Raw genomic sequence first — 18211 nt, forward strand, 5'->3', positions numbered from 1 at the left:
TTTAAGCCTTTTAACTCTCCATTGAAAGAATTATTTTCTTCATTCCTGATTTTTTTTGGTGAAAGTCTATAAATATCTTTGAGTTTAGTTGGTTGTTTTATGAGAATACCTATTGTTCCATACCATATGATAATAATTTGAACTGTAGAACCATATAATGCTAAAGTTCAAGATGACTTCCAAGGTCAGGTTGTCCAAATATCTCATAAAATAGATGTGCCAGAGATGTTGACATATCCTATAATATCAGAGTTTGAACCCCAAATTCCTAGCTCTTTTCTACCATTGTAGTAAACCAGAGAATTAAGAAGAATCGTTCTATATTTGGTTGTGTAGAACATGACCAAAATTTAAAGTGGTTTATTCAATTATTCCTTCTGTAGTGGTATAAATGGAAAATGCAAATGATCTCTTTAATCCCTTAATGATTCCATTAGGGATTCCACATGGTATTTTATTCTTTATCCCAAATCTTTTCCTCCTAGTGCTGAACTACTTCAAACAGTTTTATTTTATTTTTGCTTTTATTTTCAACTTTAACAGGAAAATTTCTCAAGGGATGACTACCCCCCCCCTTTTTTTCTTTTTAATTTCTTCATGAAACTTACTATGTTTGAGATAACAATGAATAGAGCATTAAGGCTGTGCTGTGCTGTGTTGTGGAGACTGGAAGAACAGCTAAGCATACTCATTAGCTGAGTGACTCAACATATTTGTCATCTTGTGTGTATAATTCAAATGTCTGCCTAAGCAAAATGGCATATTATCATGGACGTTCATCACAGAATGTCACAGATGTAGAGAATTTTTCTAAAATGATGCTTTGGGTTTGAATGTGCATATCTATAATTGGGTGTGTTTTCAAAGATAGATGTTTATAAAAACTATATTTTGCCTAAGTTAATAATTTATTAAGGATATGATTAATTAATATATCTTCTCTTATTTTTTGCAGGGGGCTATCCATGCCAAATATGATGCAATTGATAAAGACACTCCAATTCCTACAGATAGACAAGTATGATTTAGATTTTCTTAAACAACCTAAGATAATTCTGCCAAATCTTTAACTTTTAGAAGACAGGAGGAATTTTCTTGAGTAGGAATAATCAGCAGCCACTATATGCATATGGTGGTAGAGTAAGCATAGTTCTTACTAATTATAATTTATTGAGTTAGAACTTCCTTAAAGGAGTTTAAGTAACTTTTCCTAATAATTGTTATTTATTTATTTATAATTTTTTTTTAAGTTTTAGAGAGAGAAAGCACAAGCAGGGGAAAGAGGCAGAGGAACAGAAAGAGTGAGAGTGAGAGAGAGAGAGAGAGAGAGAGAGAGAGAATCTTAAGCAGGTTTCATGCTCAGTGCAGAGGCCGATTCAGGTCTCAAACCCATGACCCTGGGATCATGACCTGAGCCAAAATCAAGAGTCAGATGCTTAACTGACTGAGCCACCTAGGGGCCCTAATAATTTTACTCTTTTATCTGAAGAAATTGCCCTTTATTTAGACCAGCTTATAAAGGAAGGTTTTTTGAAAACTATATTAATACATACCTTTTCAATAGAAATGATCTGCTTTTTTGTTTAAGTATAAACACAACTGTTTCGGGGCGCCTGGGTGGCGCAGTCGGTTAAGCGTCCGACTTCAGCCAGGTCACGATCTCGCGGTCCGGGAGTTCGAGCCCCGCATCGGGCTCTGGGCTGATGGCTCGGAGCCTGGAGCCTGTTTCCGATTCTGTGTCTCCCTCTCTCTCTGCCCCTCCCCCGTTCATGCTCTGTCTCTCTCTGTCCCAAAAATAAATAAACGTTGAAAAAAAAAAAAATTTAAACACAACTGTTTTGGTGTTTCCAGAAGACTAATATAAAATTTAAAAACTTTAGAAACCAGGATTATGTAGGTGGTCTGTTTTGAAATTCAAGATGCAGTCTTCCTTTTTGTTATCTTGGGTTTATTGCAGATCACTTTATTACAATTCCACCTTATTGTTTTTGCTATTTTAGATTGAAGTGGATATTCCTCGTTGTCATCAGTACGATGAACTGCTGTCATCACCAGAAGGTCATGCAAAATTTAGGCGTGTGTTAAAAGCCTGGGTCGTGTCTCATCCTGATCTTGTGTATTGGCAAGGTAACTTTTTTCTCCCAATTATTAAGACTCTTTTTGAAGTATAAGGAGCATGTTGAATAACTGACAATTTAAAAAATTAAAATATCAAAGTATCCTTGGCTTTGAAGAAAGTTGATACTGAAGCTATGATCTATTTTTTGAGAGAATTTTTTGTTAAACTTTGTCTAAATGCCTACTAGATATTATTTAAATGCAAGATATTTAATGAAACAATTTGCCATAATGTTGATTAGGAGAGTAGGAACAATATTTTGTGCTATTGGGATCTTTGGGGATACTTTTCTTAATGCTTATACAAATCATGAAATAATATGATACTATAAATAATTTGGAGCTAGTTGATATTCTTGGCATTTAATGATTTACAACTTTGGTTATCATGGTTATTAGATATTAGGGAACAGGATGTCATCCTAAACTGCTCATTTAATTTATCTCTCCTGTTTTAAATAACCTTAATATTCCATATCCTTGATTTTTAGCTTTTCTCATTATTATTTTTGTAGTCATTGATAAATTCATGAATCAGACACCCATTCTTCCTTCCCAGTTCTATTTTTTAAGTTGTTATGAACAGTAGTTTTTATATTTTATATCTCAATTTCTGACTGAACTTAAAATGAAGCTATTATTTTTCCTAGCCCTGTCCATTTTAGAGTTCCAGATCTTCCTAACAATTATAGACTTATGTACCTTCCTTCAGCATGACAACATATGAACAGTAGTATTATCAATAAAAGAAATATGTAATATGTTTGTATTTTACTTCACAATTTTTAAAAGAATTCTTTTCATCATCCCAGAGAAACTTGTAGGACACATCTCCATCTTCAAGATAAGGAAATATGCTTGGAGATATTAAGTGATTGCCAAGATCACACAGGGTCAGAAATGGGACTGTATTCTAAACCTCCTATCAATTTTACATTTTTCTATCACTGTGTGTCTCTCTCTGACTAATAATATTGTAATAATAGCTGATTTGTATTGGGCATTTACTATGTACCAGTCATTATCAGTTACTCCTCACAGTACCCCATGATGTAATCTGTTTCTGGATGGATAATACTTATAATGCTTAATCTACATAGCAGTAATTCAGGGAGCTGAATAAGGTATGTACATATGCACTTATACTGATTTATGTTTATTGAATTCTTTCCCCCAACCCCTTCCTATCAGGTCTTGATTCGCTTTGTGCTCCATTCCTATATTTAAATTTTAATAATGAAGGTAAGCCTATTTATCATTTAAACAATCATTATACGTATTATTCTAAAATATTTTATTCATACAGGAAAGGTTTTTGTCTTTGTTATAAGGTTCTTGCTCTCTTTACCTGGTAGATACTGTAAATTTCTGACATAATCTGCTAGACTCACTTTAGAGGATGTAAAGGATTAATTTATTACTAGGGTTTTAGTTGTGACCAGGCAGTGACTAGAAATTTAGGGAGAATCTGATTATGAATTCATCTTCTTTGGTGACCACTTAATGAAACTTTGGAGAAAAACTTGACTTCTTTGGAGATTAGCTTTAGTCTATATATACTTTCTAAACAGTTTGTAAAGAAATCAGTAGTGCTCTTGTATCTCCAAAGCTGATCATTTCAGTCATTCCTTGATGAAGACTTATCCTTCCTCTTGAACCCATACAGTACTTTGTATTTCTGAAAATTTATCTTGTGTAAGTTTTGTATTTTAGTAATTTATACAGTAATACAGTAACCCTTTCTTTGGTTCGCAGCTTTTTTAAATGGTAGGTTTTTTTTTTTAATTTCCTGCCCCCCTCTTATAATGCCTCTTTTATAGTAGGATTCTCAAAAAATATATGTTAAATTTAATTGATTCTAATCCCCAACGATATCACATACAGAGACCATTACCCTATAGAATATGAATCTCTAGAAGTCTCAATCTCAGAATCTCCATCTTCTCAAATTCTATTTCATATGAGAATTTATAAAGATTTCAGGAATAGAGATAGCACAATCCCAGAAAACTAAAATTTCACTATTAAAATAATTTTTAAAGTACACTGCTCTTCGAAATCAATATTCATTAATCTAGACCAGAGATTTTGCTATGTTTAGTTAAGCAAAGTCTAGTATCACATGCATCGATCCTAGAATAAGAGATCTGTCTTTGAAAGAATAATTTATGACTAGAGTTCCTAAATCCAAAGTTCTCAGACTCTTTTGTTTGTATCCAGAAAAATAAAGGATCTTAAAGTTGGTATAGCTCATTAATAATGATCATTTTTAGAATTTTTTTAAATTATAAAGTTCTAAGTAATAAAAGTTTTTATTATTGTGGGATGATTGCCACACTAGTTTGAAATTGAAATTTAGTAGGGTGGTTATCTTTTGTTGTCCAAAATGTTTTCTTTATTTTTAAAGGATAGAGGGTTTCCCCCACCCTTAATTTTGTGTTTCCATCAATTGTTAACATGACTCTTGTTTAGTAGTAGATTCAAGGATTATGTGCTAAGTAACTGCTCATCATTTACCTCATTAACTAATTTACCATATATCTTTGCCTATTCTTTCTTAGCCTTGGCTTATGCATGTATGTCTGCTTTTATTCCCAAATACCTGTATAACTTTTTCTTGAAAGACAACTCGCATGTAATACAAGGTAAGCAAATGTCTTTCCTTGTTTTTTTACAGAGAAAATACTTGCGTCAAAGGATCAATACTCAATTAAATTTATGAATGTGACCCAATAAAATATGGTGATAATCTATCACTAAAACCCATTAAGAGACCATTAGGTTTAGTCTTTCTACCAAATCCATAAAGAATTACAATATTGTTCTAATGACTACTGTAACCAAAGACAAGTATGTTTTATAGAAAGGAAGGTGCTTTTTGCTTTTAGATTAGTTAGTAAAGCCATATAACTTCAAGAGTCATGTAATGTCAACTTCTGAGAATTAATGAAGTTATGTATTGTAAGAGTGTATCTTTTATTAATTGAGATGTGTTCCATACTTATCTATAGTTTCCTTATTACCTTTATCAGTGATATTTATTATAGAATTGTCAGTATACTCTTTAAGATTCCAGCAATACCAAAATGAGTGGATTTAATAACACCTTGAATTATGCTAAGAGATTTCAGACGCTATACAATGCAAATAATTTGTCAAATTGTGACCAAAACAAACTGAAAAGATTAAAGGTAGAAAACATTTAGGTGAGTATTTGTATATCACAAAACGTGATTTCTTAATCTTCAATTAAGTATAAGTAAGAAATAATGCTGTTATTTTTTTTTAAACTAACATGAACCCATAATATTAATTGGTCTCTCATATAGAAGGGCCTGGAAATAATACTTTTCCAAATATATCAGGCTTCTATTAAAGCATAGTGCATAGCTAGATGCCTGTACTTTAAGAAAGATAAAGGTATTTGGAGAATCATCAAAAAAGCAGTTAAAACAGAACTTATCAAATGCATTGGCTAGCTCTCAGAGGACCATATTAGAAAGCTTCTATTACATTGGGTTTTCTTTTGGTTCTGTATACAAAATACAGAAATACAGAAATGTTTCAAAATACAGAAATGATTTAACTCTAAAAAGTTTCATTTTTCTAGCAACTATTTCATAATACAGATGAATGGATGTGTTTTATATTGGTAATGAATTTCCAGCTTGAAAAAGATGTGTTTTTATACTTTGACTGTAGACTTCTTTAATACACTCTAAAAAGGCTTATTATACAAATAAATAAGATCTTGTTTCATATATAAAGATAAAGAGGAACCATAGTGTACACAACATGAATTTGGAGGAACTAGTCAGAAAGGCCCCCAAATATCCTTAGTTTGTTAGATTAATCAGTAATGTATTTTAACATTTAATAATGTAATGAAAAGACTATACAATTATTTAAGGTTTATTTTTGTAAGTGTTAATTTTCTGTTATAATTTCTATAAATTTGTGTTTGAAATCTTGAATTGGTAACTAATTTTAAAGCTTTTCAAAGCTATGATAAATGTTCTTTAATATTATGTAAATGTTTCATGTATATTTTCCCAGGAAACAACAGTCAAGGTGTTTATTTGTTCATTTTTTGTATTGACCACATATGTTACATAAGAAAGAAGCAGTCTCAATTAATTTAGTGTTCCAATAATTAATTGTTCTGCACTGACTCTGCCAGGCACTACTAAAGGAATAGAAGTTCTTAGAGTTAGTAACATTCAGTCATTTTCCAAGGGATTTCAGAGCCCAATATAGGAAATAAATGTGAAAATAACTACTTATAAGTCAATGAAATAAATGTACATACTACTATATTAGCACAGAGGATGAAGTTGGGGAGGTTATTTTATGGTATGTTTATTTTTTTAAACTGTCTTCTTTTTAGTGGCAAAAAGAAGAGATAGCATGTCTAGAAAGGTTTCATTAAAGAGGGATATTTATTTATGAATTTGAAATCTGAGTAGAAGCTTGCTTGGTGAAAAGGGATATAGATATTCTTTAATTTTTTTAATACTTTTTTTTTTTTTTGAGAGAGAGAGAAGGAGGGAAGGAGGGAGGGAGGGAAGGAGGGAGAGGGAGCATGTGAGCGTGAGTGGGGGAGAGGCAGAGAGAGGCACACACAGAATCTGAAGCAGGCTCCAGGCTCTGAGCTGTCAGCATAGAGCTGACGCGGGGCTTGAACCCACAAGCCGAGAGATCATGACCTGAGCCAAAGTTGGATGCTTAACTGAGCCACCTAGGCAGCCCGGGAGAAAGATATTCTTAAGACAGAGAACATGTAAGAGAACTGCAGTAAAAAGTTCCAAAATGGGTTGAAAAAACAGTGAGTAGTCAAATTTGATGCCTGAATTCCAAAAGAGAGCTAAAGAAGGAGCTGAAACAGTATACTGGTTATTGGTTACTAAATTTTATGGAAGAACAATGCTTTATTTTTCTTCCAAATGTTTATTTTAGGCTTGGAATTAGAAATATTCAGCTCTCATTTTAGTGTTTTCCTTCTTGGTTTGTCCTCTCCTCTCCTTTTGTTAGATGGTATTTTAAGCTTTAAACTTCAAATTAACATTGATGTTTGATTGGCATAAGTAACACATAAACACTTTTTTCCCCACAAGTTTTGGAAAAGCCTTAGATCATATAAAGCCAATCAATTCAATAGCTAATTGTAGAATTGCATATTCATTTAGTCATTTTATTGCCTCTACAGAAACCAGAAGTTTCTATATTCAATAGCAACTTTAAATGTTATTTGGAAAAAATATTTGTTTCTATAATTATATACTAATAGAACTTGAAATATTTTTATTTAAAAATTTCTAATAAAATATAGTATTTACATACTCATCACAGTCTAAAATGTTTTGTCTCTTAAAGAAGAGAGAAAAGTTATCTAGAAAACATCCTGTTTTCCTTAATTGTATACCATATGATGTGCCCTATAACGTGTTACCTCTAGACATTTTTAAAAAGGTTAAAAATTTAATTACTTCTAGCCTAATGGGACATACTTTTTTTTGGCACTATCAGATTATCCACAGTGGTGTTACTATTGAGTTATAAAGTATCAACACAGGATTTTAAAAATAAAATACTGGTTAAACAACTCAGGGTTGGACCTCTAACTAAAGATTACTAAAATTTCTCTTAGATTCAAAACCTTAGAGTACCAGTTGGATTGAAAAAGGTGGAGGGATCTGAAAGGGATAGATTGGTTTGAGTTTCAGAGATATTGGAAAACAGGCTTATAACTCACTGGAAAGACATAATTTAGGCTATTGAAGAGAAAAAAAAGGCAGCTTGAGTCCAGTGGAGAGAGGCAGCCATTTAATCATTAAGAATGGGAACTCATCCTTTGTGGAAAACCTAACTATACTTTAATGTCATTTTGCATTTAAGAAGGGAATAACCCAGAAAACTGGCCTATAAACTTTTAAACTGTTCTTTGAAGTTATCCTGCTCTGTGTTGTTCACCAAAACAGCCATTGGAATTTTGCCACGATGTTAAACATTCTTGTACTGTTTATAAAACTAAGGCATATTCATACTTGGACCAGTTGGAAGATGTGGTTCCTACACATCAGAAAGGGAAAGGAATACAGAAATGCCATATAAACTTAGGAAATAAAACTGGGTGAAAATTTCCCCAGTATTCTGTTTACCTGTAAGATGTTTCTAAATCCTTTGGGGGAAAGGATGTTATCTTCTTCTCTGTAATGTCTAACATTTACTGTAGTGCAACACATAGCCACAGTGGCTATATAACTAAATTGGATATTTTTCATAGTTAAAAGGTACACTAAACTGCACCAGACACTGAGCCTAAGGCAGCAACTGGGACTCTCCCACGTAAACTTCGATGTATGGTCACACTGCACATAGACATTCAATAAGTTTTGGGGGAGAGAAGGAGGAAGGAAGATAGACTAAAGTCTGTTACGGTCTAAAAACAGGAGACTGTTATAATATAAATATAAATCTCCTTATATGTAACTACAGTATATAAATCTCCTTATATGTAACTACAGTATAAGTGTTATGCATTTAGGAAAATGGTGCATTTCTTATTTTGGGTTGAATGTACATCTTTGTCGTGGATGGCTTTAATGATAGGATATCGGGAGATAGTAGAAAATACATTGAGTATACAGCCTTGCCATTTTCAAGAGTGTCTTGCATCATGTGACTAAAGACATTTTTTTCTGAGACTGAAAATATTCTACCTTTACTAGAAATATGAAAACCATTAAGTGAGTTTGTTTGTAGATTTAGCAGAGCAGGGTACGTATGCAAAAAATAGCTGACAAATGTAGCCCTAAAAATTATCTTTCTCTTTTTTTTAACCCACCTCTTCCTTTATACACATAAAGGTTGATACTTGTTCTTGTGACTTTACGCAGTAAGCCAAATTTTACAAGTAGCAAACTTTGTAATGGGAGATCATCTAATTTGGGTTCATTGGCAGTGAAATAACTTTGACTTCTTTTGAGTGCTGTGAGTCAGAATGTCACCAAATAAATTCATTTGGGCACATTTTAGTTGACAAGAGTTTTATGACTCTTTGCAAATTTATCTATACTTAACCATCTTCAAGGTAAAACGAGCAGTGAAAATAACAAATAGTTACAGAACTGAGAATGTCGTTTTTGATAGGTGAGCAGAGGAAATCTTTTGCTTTAAATCTATCCCCTATCATCCTTCTTCTTTCCTTACCCTGGCTAAGAGAATGAAAGAAGAAAGACTAGTCAGAAAGGAAAAAAATAAGGATATCCATGTGTGGAAACTTTCTGAAATTTCATCCTGTATCCATTTTATGAAATTGTTTTTGAAAACAAACATGACTTATTTATAAACAGCTGCACAAAAATATGATACTGTCATATGAAATCCTTACACTGTCATTTAAAAGTATGTAATAAATTAAGCTGTTTTAAAGGAGAGGTATAAGAATTTTTAATTTGGAGGGATTAAAAGGGAAAAGAATTTTATTTAATATGTCATTGCAAAAAATAAAAGGTATAAAGTTTCATTAAAACACAAAAAAAAATTTTATTAGACATGATTTGGGGCAGGAGTGCAACATGAATCTTCACTTGAAGTTTAAGGGGAATTTGTGTAAATATTTTGATTTTCATGTTAAAGAATAACATTTACCCTTACATACATCACCTATTAGTTAGGAAACACTATTTAGGGGGGTTATATTATGGCTCTAGATGTATATCTTCATTATTAGAAATCACAGAATGTTTATGAACATTGTAAGAGTCAGCAGTAATATTCTTGAAATTCTTGGTTTTATTTTGACTACTGGTCTGTTTTTCTGTACTACCCTTAAATTCTCTGAGGTTGATTTCTAAATCAAAGGACATATGCACTTCAGATTTTTTTTAACTTACTCGGGAACTTTTAAGTGCATTTTTTTTTTTTTTTTGAGAGACAAAGAGAGACAGAGCACAGGTGGGGGAGGTACAGAGAGAGAAGGAGACATAGAATCCGAAGCAGGCTCCAGGCTCTGAGCTGTCAGCACAGAGCCCGACACAGGGCTCGAACCCACAAATTGTGAGATCATGACCTGAGCCGCAGTCGGACGCCCAACCGACTGAGCCACCCAAGCGCCCCTTAAGTGTATTTTTTAAATAACTTGAAATATCACATAGTGCTGACTTCATCAGTTCTATCATATCCCACCTTTAAAGAAATTTTTCTTTTTTTTTTTTTTTAATTTTTTTTTTTCAACGTTTATTTATTTTTGGGACAGAGAGAGAGCATGAACAGGGGAGGGGCAGAGAGAGAGGGAGACACAGAATCGGAAACAGGCTCCAGGCTCTGAGCCATCAGCCCAGAGCCTGACGCGGGGCTCGAACTCACAGACCGCGAGATCGTGACCTGGCTGAAGTCGGACGCTTAACCGACTGCGCCACCCAGGCGCCCCTAAAGAAATTTTTCTAAATGTAACAAACCATAGTATATCTCGTTCCAAAGCTTGTCCCGAGCAACCAGTTTGTGCCAACCTTATGACTTCTGTTTCTATATGAGATAATACAAGTACATAATAATATATGAACATGTATACATATTTATTTGTATGTATTTTATAAAAAATACATATATATTTGTATTTTATACATATATATGCAGTTGTAACACATATCATAAATCCAGCTATTGGTATTTGGCAGAATGCAAGGAATATGTTTTCATGATGGATTAGGTTTCTTCAGCTGATCCTTAATTAACCATGTAATACCACATAATAATTATCTTTTATCAGGTTCAGATAAGAATGATGTTTAATAAACTCGAGCATATCTATGGAGAATTTCTTGAGGCACAGTTTTTCTGGTTTAAAATGAAATGTGCTTGGGGCATCTGGGTGGCTCGGTCGATTAAGCATCTGACTTTGGCTCAGGTCATGATCTCACAGTTCATAGGTTCAAGCCCTGTGTCGGGCTCTATGCTGACAGCTGGGAGCCTGAAGCCTGCTTCAGATTCTCTCTCTCTTTGCCCCTCCCCCACTCATATTCCATCTCTCTCTCTCAAAAATAAACATTAAAAAATTTCTTTAATGAAATGTGCTTTTTAAAAGTTAATAGCTGTATGCTTTCATGAACATATTGTTGAATGCTTATGATTATTGGTATTGCATACTTCTAGCTTCTGGGTAAACTAAGACTGTAAACATACTATTGCTAATTAGAAGTAGAAAAAAAAATTTAAAGTTAAACCTGGAAGTTCCCTGGGGTATTGGGGTCTGACCTGAGTTTTCACTTTAATCTGTAACTCTTGAAGCTCATGTGAATTATGCCTTTCTTGTTCTTAGAGGAAAAGATGAGACAGTGTGTAGATAGAATGAATGCTATTGGTATAGAATAAACATGAAATCAAGAAAAGTATTAATCAAATACCTATTCTTTACCTAGAAGCCATGGGTAGAAGTTCAAATTAGATCTGAAATTTGGCTTTATCATGGTATTGAATACAGCACTGCCTCATCTTTTCTTTGTGGCCCTTCTTGATGCTCCTCTTTGTAAAATATGTATCATTGATTATAGGTAAATAATTATAAAATTCATTAGAATTGGTCATTAGAAGCAGGGGTTTTTTTGGGTTTTTTTTTCAAATTTTTATTTATATAGTGTAATATTAGTTTCAGGAGTAGAATTTAATGATTCATCAGTTACATATAATACCCAGCAGAAGCAAAGTTTTAATTGAGGAAAAGAGGGGAAGGCTACTTATACTAACAGATTATCAAGAATTTAGTAATATTTCTTGAAATATTAAAAATAAGGTACTTTAAGAACTAAAAAAAATGACAGAGCATGAATGCGGGAGGGTCAGAGACAGAGAGGGAGACACAGAATCTGAAACAGGCTCCAGGCTCTGCAATGTCAGCACAGAAGCTGACGCGGGGCTTGAACTCACGGACGTGAGATCATGACCTGGGCTGAAGTCGGACGCTTAACCGACTGAGCCACCCAGGCACCCCTGGGTTTTTGTTCTTAATGTTTACTTATTTATTTTGAGAGAGAAAGCATGCGTGGGGGAGGGGCAGAGAGAGAGAGAGGGAGAAGGAGAGAATCCCAAGCAAACTCCATGCTTTTAGTGCAGAGCTCAATTAGTGACTCAGACTCACAAAACATGATATCATGACCTGAGCTGAAATCAAGAGTCAGATGCTTAACTGACTGAGTCACCCAGGTACCCCACAGTGTAGATTTGAATAGTGGAGTGCTCAAAAATAGTAGTATTAGTGGTTCAAGTATTGACCTTTATTTGATAAAGGAAAACAGTTTTGATAATTAATTTACCAGAGTTTTAAAATGCAATTTTATATACTTCTTGTTTTTTTTAAAGGAACTACTGTTTTCTCCTTCCCTTCCCCCATGGTCTTCTGTTAAGTTTCTCAAGATGCACATATGAGTGAAAACATATGATATCTGAGGGTGGACGGGGGGAGCGGGGGAGAGGGAAAATGGGTGATGGGCATTAAGGAGGGCACTTGTTGGGATGAGCACTGGGTGTGCTCATTACGAACGTCTCATTCCAGCATCATACTGAATTCCTCAGCATCTTCCATATCATTTCCAGGGGAATCCCTAGGAAGTAGTGAATGTCTATCTTCCTTCAGAAAGATACAGATAGTCTGAAATTTTTCTTACCACATTCTCCAATATTCCTACAACTCACATTTTGTGCTCTTTTGAAATATGCTCCTTTTTGGCACAGCAGAAAAAAACATACCACGAGGTATCTGAAAACCTAAATTCTGAACCTGGCTATGTCATAAACTAGAGAAAAGTCCTAAGTAGGTCACGAAATCTCCCCAGCCCTCTGTTATTAACTGGAAAAAATAATTCATATTCAGTCTTTTATTACCATTTATCTTCACAGTAACCATTAGATTTAAGTAAGGCAGCATTCTACTCATTTTATAGAGTTATTGTCATTTTAATCTCAAAAAGGGGGGAAGAAAGAAGTTGAACTTCTTAAAATATGTGTTAATTTTGTGTTTTTACTTAGCAAAAATATGGTTTACTTGCCCTTGAGTTGATCGTTGCCAGAATCCTGTTTAGGTTAGAACATAGTAAGTAAATTGACAAAATAGTAATTTGCTGAAATAATGGAAAAAATAAGGAAATATTCTTTATATTTCAACTGGACTTTCTGAATTACAATAGGATTAAAATCAACAACAGTATTTTTAATTGCCTACTGTGTGCCTGGTTTTTTTATGTTTATTTATTTATTTATTTTGAGAGAGAGAGTGGGGGAGGGGCACAGAGGGAGAGAATCCCAAGCAGGCTCTACACTGTCATTGCTGAGCCTGATGTGGGGCTGTTTCCCATGAACCACAAGATCACGACCTGAACCAAAATGAAGAGTCTGAAGGTTAACCTGCTGAGCCACCCAGGTGCCCCCTGTGTGCCTATTTTCTGATTAACATTTGTTAATTCTTATTCCTAAATATGGCAAATAGGGAGCCTTAGATGGAAATAATTTAGAACTGGAACAAATGCCTATATCTGTATATATAAACAGATTTGAAGCATAATTATTGTACTCGTGATTGCTTATAAAGTGTTGTTCTTGGGGCACCTTGGTGACTCAGTGGGTTGAGCATCTGAGTCCTGATTTCAGCTCAGGTCATGATTCCAGGATCATGGGATGGAGTCCCATGTCAGACTCTGCACTGAGTGTAGAGCCTCCTTGATATTCTCCCTGTCTCCCCCTACCTCTCTACCACACTCATGCTCTCTCTCTCTCTCCCTCTGCCCCTCTACCCCAGTCATGCTCTCTCTCTCTCCCTCTAAAATAAAAAAAATGTTTTTTAAGTGTTGGTCCTTATTTAAGTATCTTTTCCACTTCGTGAATATACAATAAATCAAGACAGCTTTAATATTGCTAGAGAAAAATGTATGTTGAATTTAATAGGAAGACATTATGTATAATCTATGATTCAAGAAATGAACTGATAGTTTAGAAGGCAGAAAATAAGTTGTGCCATAGCTTTTTGGTATGTTTAATAATTAGCAGGAAGTGATTAAAGTAATAAAACAGAAAATTACCTATTAAAGTATATTTTCTTCCTAGAGAATTTAAATATCATTCAAAATGTAAATAAAGCTGTAATTTATATGAATTTAGTGTCTGAAGTATTGTGTAAAAATGATGATTGTTTTATATTGTCATTTCAGAGTATCTGACTGTGTTCTCTCAGATGATTGCTTTCCATGATCCAGAGCTGAGCAATCATCTCAATGAGATTGGATTTATTCCAGATGTAAGTACTTGGTACATTAATAGAACATGAGGTAAAAAAATAAAGCAGAAATTAGCACAAAAGAGTACTGTTTTTAAAGTTGTGTTGTCATAAGAAGTCCTTATGTCTAAACTAAGTACTGCTACTAATTGCAGCCTTCTGTTGTAAAGTTTCGGTGATTACCTTCCATATTCTCACTTTAAGTAAAGGGAAAGTATCTTATTTTTTTTGGCACTATCAAGTTGTTTTGAAAAATCCTTTAGTGTGAGTGTTGTATTAAACTGCCGTAAGGGTTTTCACTTGGATTTTATGATATTCAGGCTGCTTTTGAAGAAGTAGGAAATTTGAACTTCAGTGACTTTTTAAGTAGCTGCTTCTGTGTTTTTCTTCATATATTAACCTAAGAAGCTTTGCCAGATTTTGGCTTACTTCATTAGCTTCTTAATAGTCCATGTCAACCCAGAAGTCAGAATTGACTCTTAAAGTTTAGCCATGGTGTAGCTTAACCTATTACTCATCTGTGGTGTGGGACATGGAATCAAACCTCTTTAAATAGTCTTTTGGAGTATAGTATCATAGGTTTTTATAAACTTCAAAAAAAAAAAAAAAAAACTTCTGAGATAGAGATCTCTTTATTCCATCTTAACTTTCTTTGTTTCCTGATCATGCATTTCCCCTTGAGGCTTATATTCAGGGACCAGTATATTGATGTTAAGATTAGAGGTGAAAAATGTTTATATTGGCACATTCAACTAATGTATTTAAAGTGTTAACAATAATACTTATGGTATAAATTCTTGCAGAGTGCTTTGAAGTTTAAAAATATTTTCGTAAACGTTATTTCATTTGATTCTCAAAACAAACCTGCAAGGCGAATGAAGCAGATAATTTCAGCATTTAGTTGATAAGAAATACAGTGTTTGAGAAGATAACAAAACTAATTAGTCACAGAACTAAAATTTTACCTTACATCATTTGACAAGCCTCTGCCCCTAGTCTGGTTTATCTTCCATTGGGAGAATAGAGACTAAAACATAGATATACTTACTCCTAGTTCATTGCTCTTTGTATTGTGCTATATGTAACTCTGTGATGTGATCAGGCCTATGGCAGCCATTCTTAACATTTACGGTGTCATTTGCTTCTAGGTTTCTGGAGTAATAATACCTTTTATTTGAGTGTATGGTTTATTCAATGAGCCCTCCAAGAAAGAACATATACAAATTATAAAACAGACAAAATAAGGACAAGCCCTATAATTATATGGAGATAAAAGACCTTATAAAAAATTAACCAGTATACATAGTATCATATTAAGTATTCATTTTATATAACCCCACCTTTCTTGTTTCACGTTTGGGAGATATAAGACAAAACTACATTAAATATTATGGCTGGAGATGAAGAAATTATAGAAGAGCTGACTGCTGAGTTGGTAATATTTGAGGGAAAAAATACTAATGGTTAAGACACAGACTAAAAGAAGGGATAATTATTTTCAAAGACCTCTCTTGAAAGCACCTAATTGTGCTCAGTAGTAAGCAGAAAATGACATTGGTTCAGGCAGTGTTGTAGATTGACAAAAAATATTTCTGCAGAAAAATATGTATGGAATTACAAAGAAAGCCTGATTAAAGTTTTAGACATACTATAAATATAGACAGTATTAAGAAAGGACTCACAAAAAAGAATATATAATTTATATTTGCTTTAATTAGGAAAATTGAACTTTAAATGAGTATGGTCTGAGGAAGGTGAGCAAAAAACATTGTTAAAACGTAATAATGCGAACATATATTATGTACTTACTGTGTGCCAAGCACCGTTCCATCCTATTTAAACTACTCATCTAATCCTCACTAGTTTATAAATGTAATTAAACAATGACTATTTAATATTTATACATAAAGTCAATTTAGGAAAGGCAAATAGCCAAATGGGAATAAAATGTTAGCCAACAATAATATCAAAGATAAGAGCAGGTGAGAACTCAGCTTAACAGTATTATAATGTTTTTGCCTTATAGGAGAGGAAAATAAATATACTCGTTATATATTAAGTCAGTGATCTTTTCAGATCTGGGATATGATTTCACTTTACGTAAAAGCTAATAACTGAGCCTGGTACATTTCATGGGTGGTGGCAAGAAACTCAAGACTCCTGGGTCAGAGACAAGGGACATTGTTACTCATAGCACAGCAAGCAGCAGGAGCATTAGCATATTTGTGTTGGTTTTCTAACCATACATACATTTTCTAATATGTTTGTATGAAAACAGCCTTGGAAAATATAATCCAGAACAAAGGACAGCCAGTGTTTCCACTCACAAGAAATGCAGAAGTAGAGAATGCATATTAAAAATTTTAATGATAATCACTAAGAGAATAGAAAAAGAATGTATAACTTCAAACCAATTTGGGGGGGAGGCAAAGAAAAGTCAACCAATCCTGTAAAAAATAGAAAGACCATAGAAAGAATATAAATTAATTAGATTGCCTAATAAAGGAATTGTTCAGATATTTTAAAACATCCTTCTATATGCTATTTATAAGAGATAAAAATTTATGGCTATTGGTCAAAAAAGGAGATAAAAAACATAAGTCAGGCACATATTAACCAAAAGAATACTAATGCAGTGATATTAATATAAACTACTAAAACAAAAAACACAAAACAGACCCACCCATAAATAGATTTTGACAGAGATGCCTCTATAAATCAATTAGAAAAGAATGGATTATTGAATAAATGGACCTGATACAGTTGGGTAACTATATGGAGGGAAGGTGGGAATCAAAGCTGACCTCACACCATATGTAAAAATAAGTTCTAGATTGACTAAAAGACCTAAATATGGAGTGTCATATTTATTATTTACACCTAGGAAGGAATTTTTACAGAAGTTACAGAAAGTATAAAACATAATATTTAAAAAAGAGAAAATTAGAATTGAGGAATGGTGGTACAAAGTAGCTTTCCATTCTACTGATAATGTATTTTTTTTTATTTTAATACTTTCCAAAGCAGTTGTCACAAAGTGTTATTATCTGTTAAATAGTATCTTAACTCTGAGTGGAGAGTACATTGGTGTTTGTTAAATGCACTGCTACATGGGGTGAGTTAATTATTCAATAATTCAATAATTTATATATGATATCTTTGATTTATGCTTCCCTCTTTATTATGACCCCATCTTAGTGGGGCATTTTTGTGTAATTTCTTATAAAAACTCCTTAATACTAGTATTTTAATGAAGTAATATGGATTTATACATGTACTGTGATTAATCATAGGAGATATTCATAAGTCATGTGGGATGAGGGACAGTTTCTTGTATGATGAGAATATCTAGTACCTGGCAAATGCTGAGCCTCACTGGCCCCCAGCCACTGATTGCCTGTAGTAATCCCCTAATCATGGTGACAATTAAATGCTTGCATGTATTTCTGAAAAATGACTCTGCATATATTTCCAAACACCCTCCAAAGCATGGTTCTTTCACTATTGGGAATCCTGGGGTAAACAAAGAGAAATGAGGGAAAGAGAATATAGCTTAACCTGGAGAAAATTTGCTTTTCTGCAACTATTTTCTTGTCTCAGAGAATAAGCAAAATGAAAGGTATTTAACAAAGTTGTTAACAGATGATTGTTTTTTGATCTCTTATCTTGTTCTTTGTTTTGTTATATTTTGTTGGCCTGTTTCTCAAGTCTGTAGATAATACCAAAATGTTAAGACTGTTTTTAAATTTAATTTTGAAAACAGATTTGATATTTTTAATGTAGAGATTGTTGACAGTGAAGACTGGTGGAAGGTGTGTGATTGAAATGGAG

The 18211-nt window shown here is 33.4% G+C and overlaps 1 protein-coding gene across 3 annotated transcripts in view; it reads left to right on the plus strand.

Moving 5' to 3' along the window:
- Positions 1-18211, plus strand: part of TBCK (TBC1 domain containing kinase) — a 231502-nt gene that overhangs the window by 101590 nt on the left and 111701 nt on the right. For all 3 annotated transcript variants that reach the window (XM_030313307.2, XM_030313304.1, XM_032592924.1), the window contains exons 16-20: positions 956-1018; positions 2001-2127; positions 3310-3360; positions 4680-4763; positions 14316-14401. In XM_030313307.2, coding sequence (XP_030169167.1) covers positions 956-1018; positions 2001-2127; positions 3310-3360; positions 4680-4763; positions 14316-14401 — 411 coding nt within the window. The remainder of the gene's footprint in view (positions 1-955; positions 1019-2000; positions 2128-3309; positions 3361-4679; positions 4764-14315; positions 14402-18211) is intronic.

The sequence above is a fragment of the Lynx canadensis genome, chromosome B1, assembly GCF_007474595.2.
Source record: "Lynx canadensis isolate LIC74 chromosome B1, mLynCan4.pri.v2, whole genome shotgun sequence".
In the NCBI taxonomy this organism is placed as follows: domain Eukaryota; kingdom Metazoa; phylum Chordata; class Mammalia; order Carnivora; family Felidae; genus Lynx; species Lynx canadensis.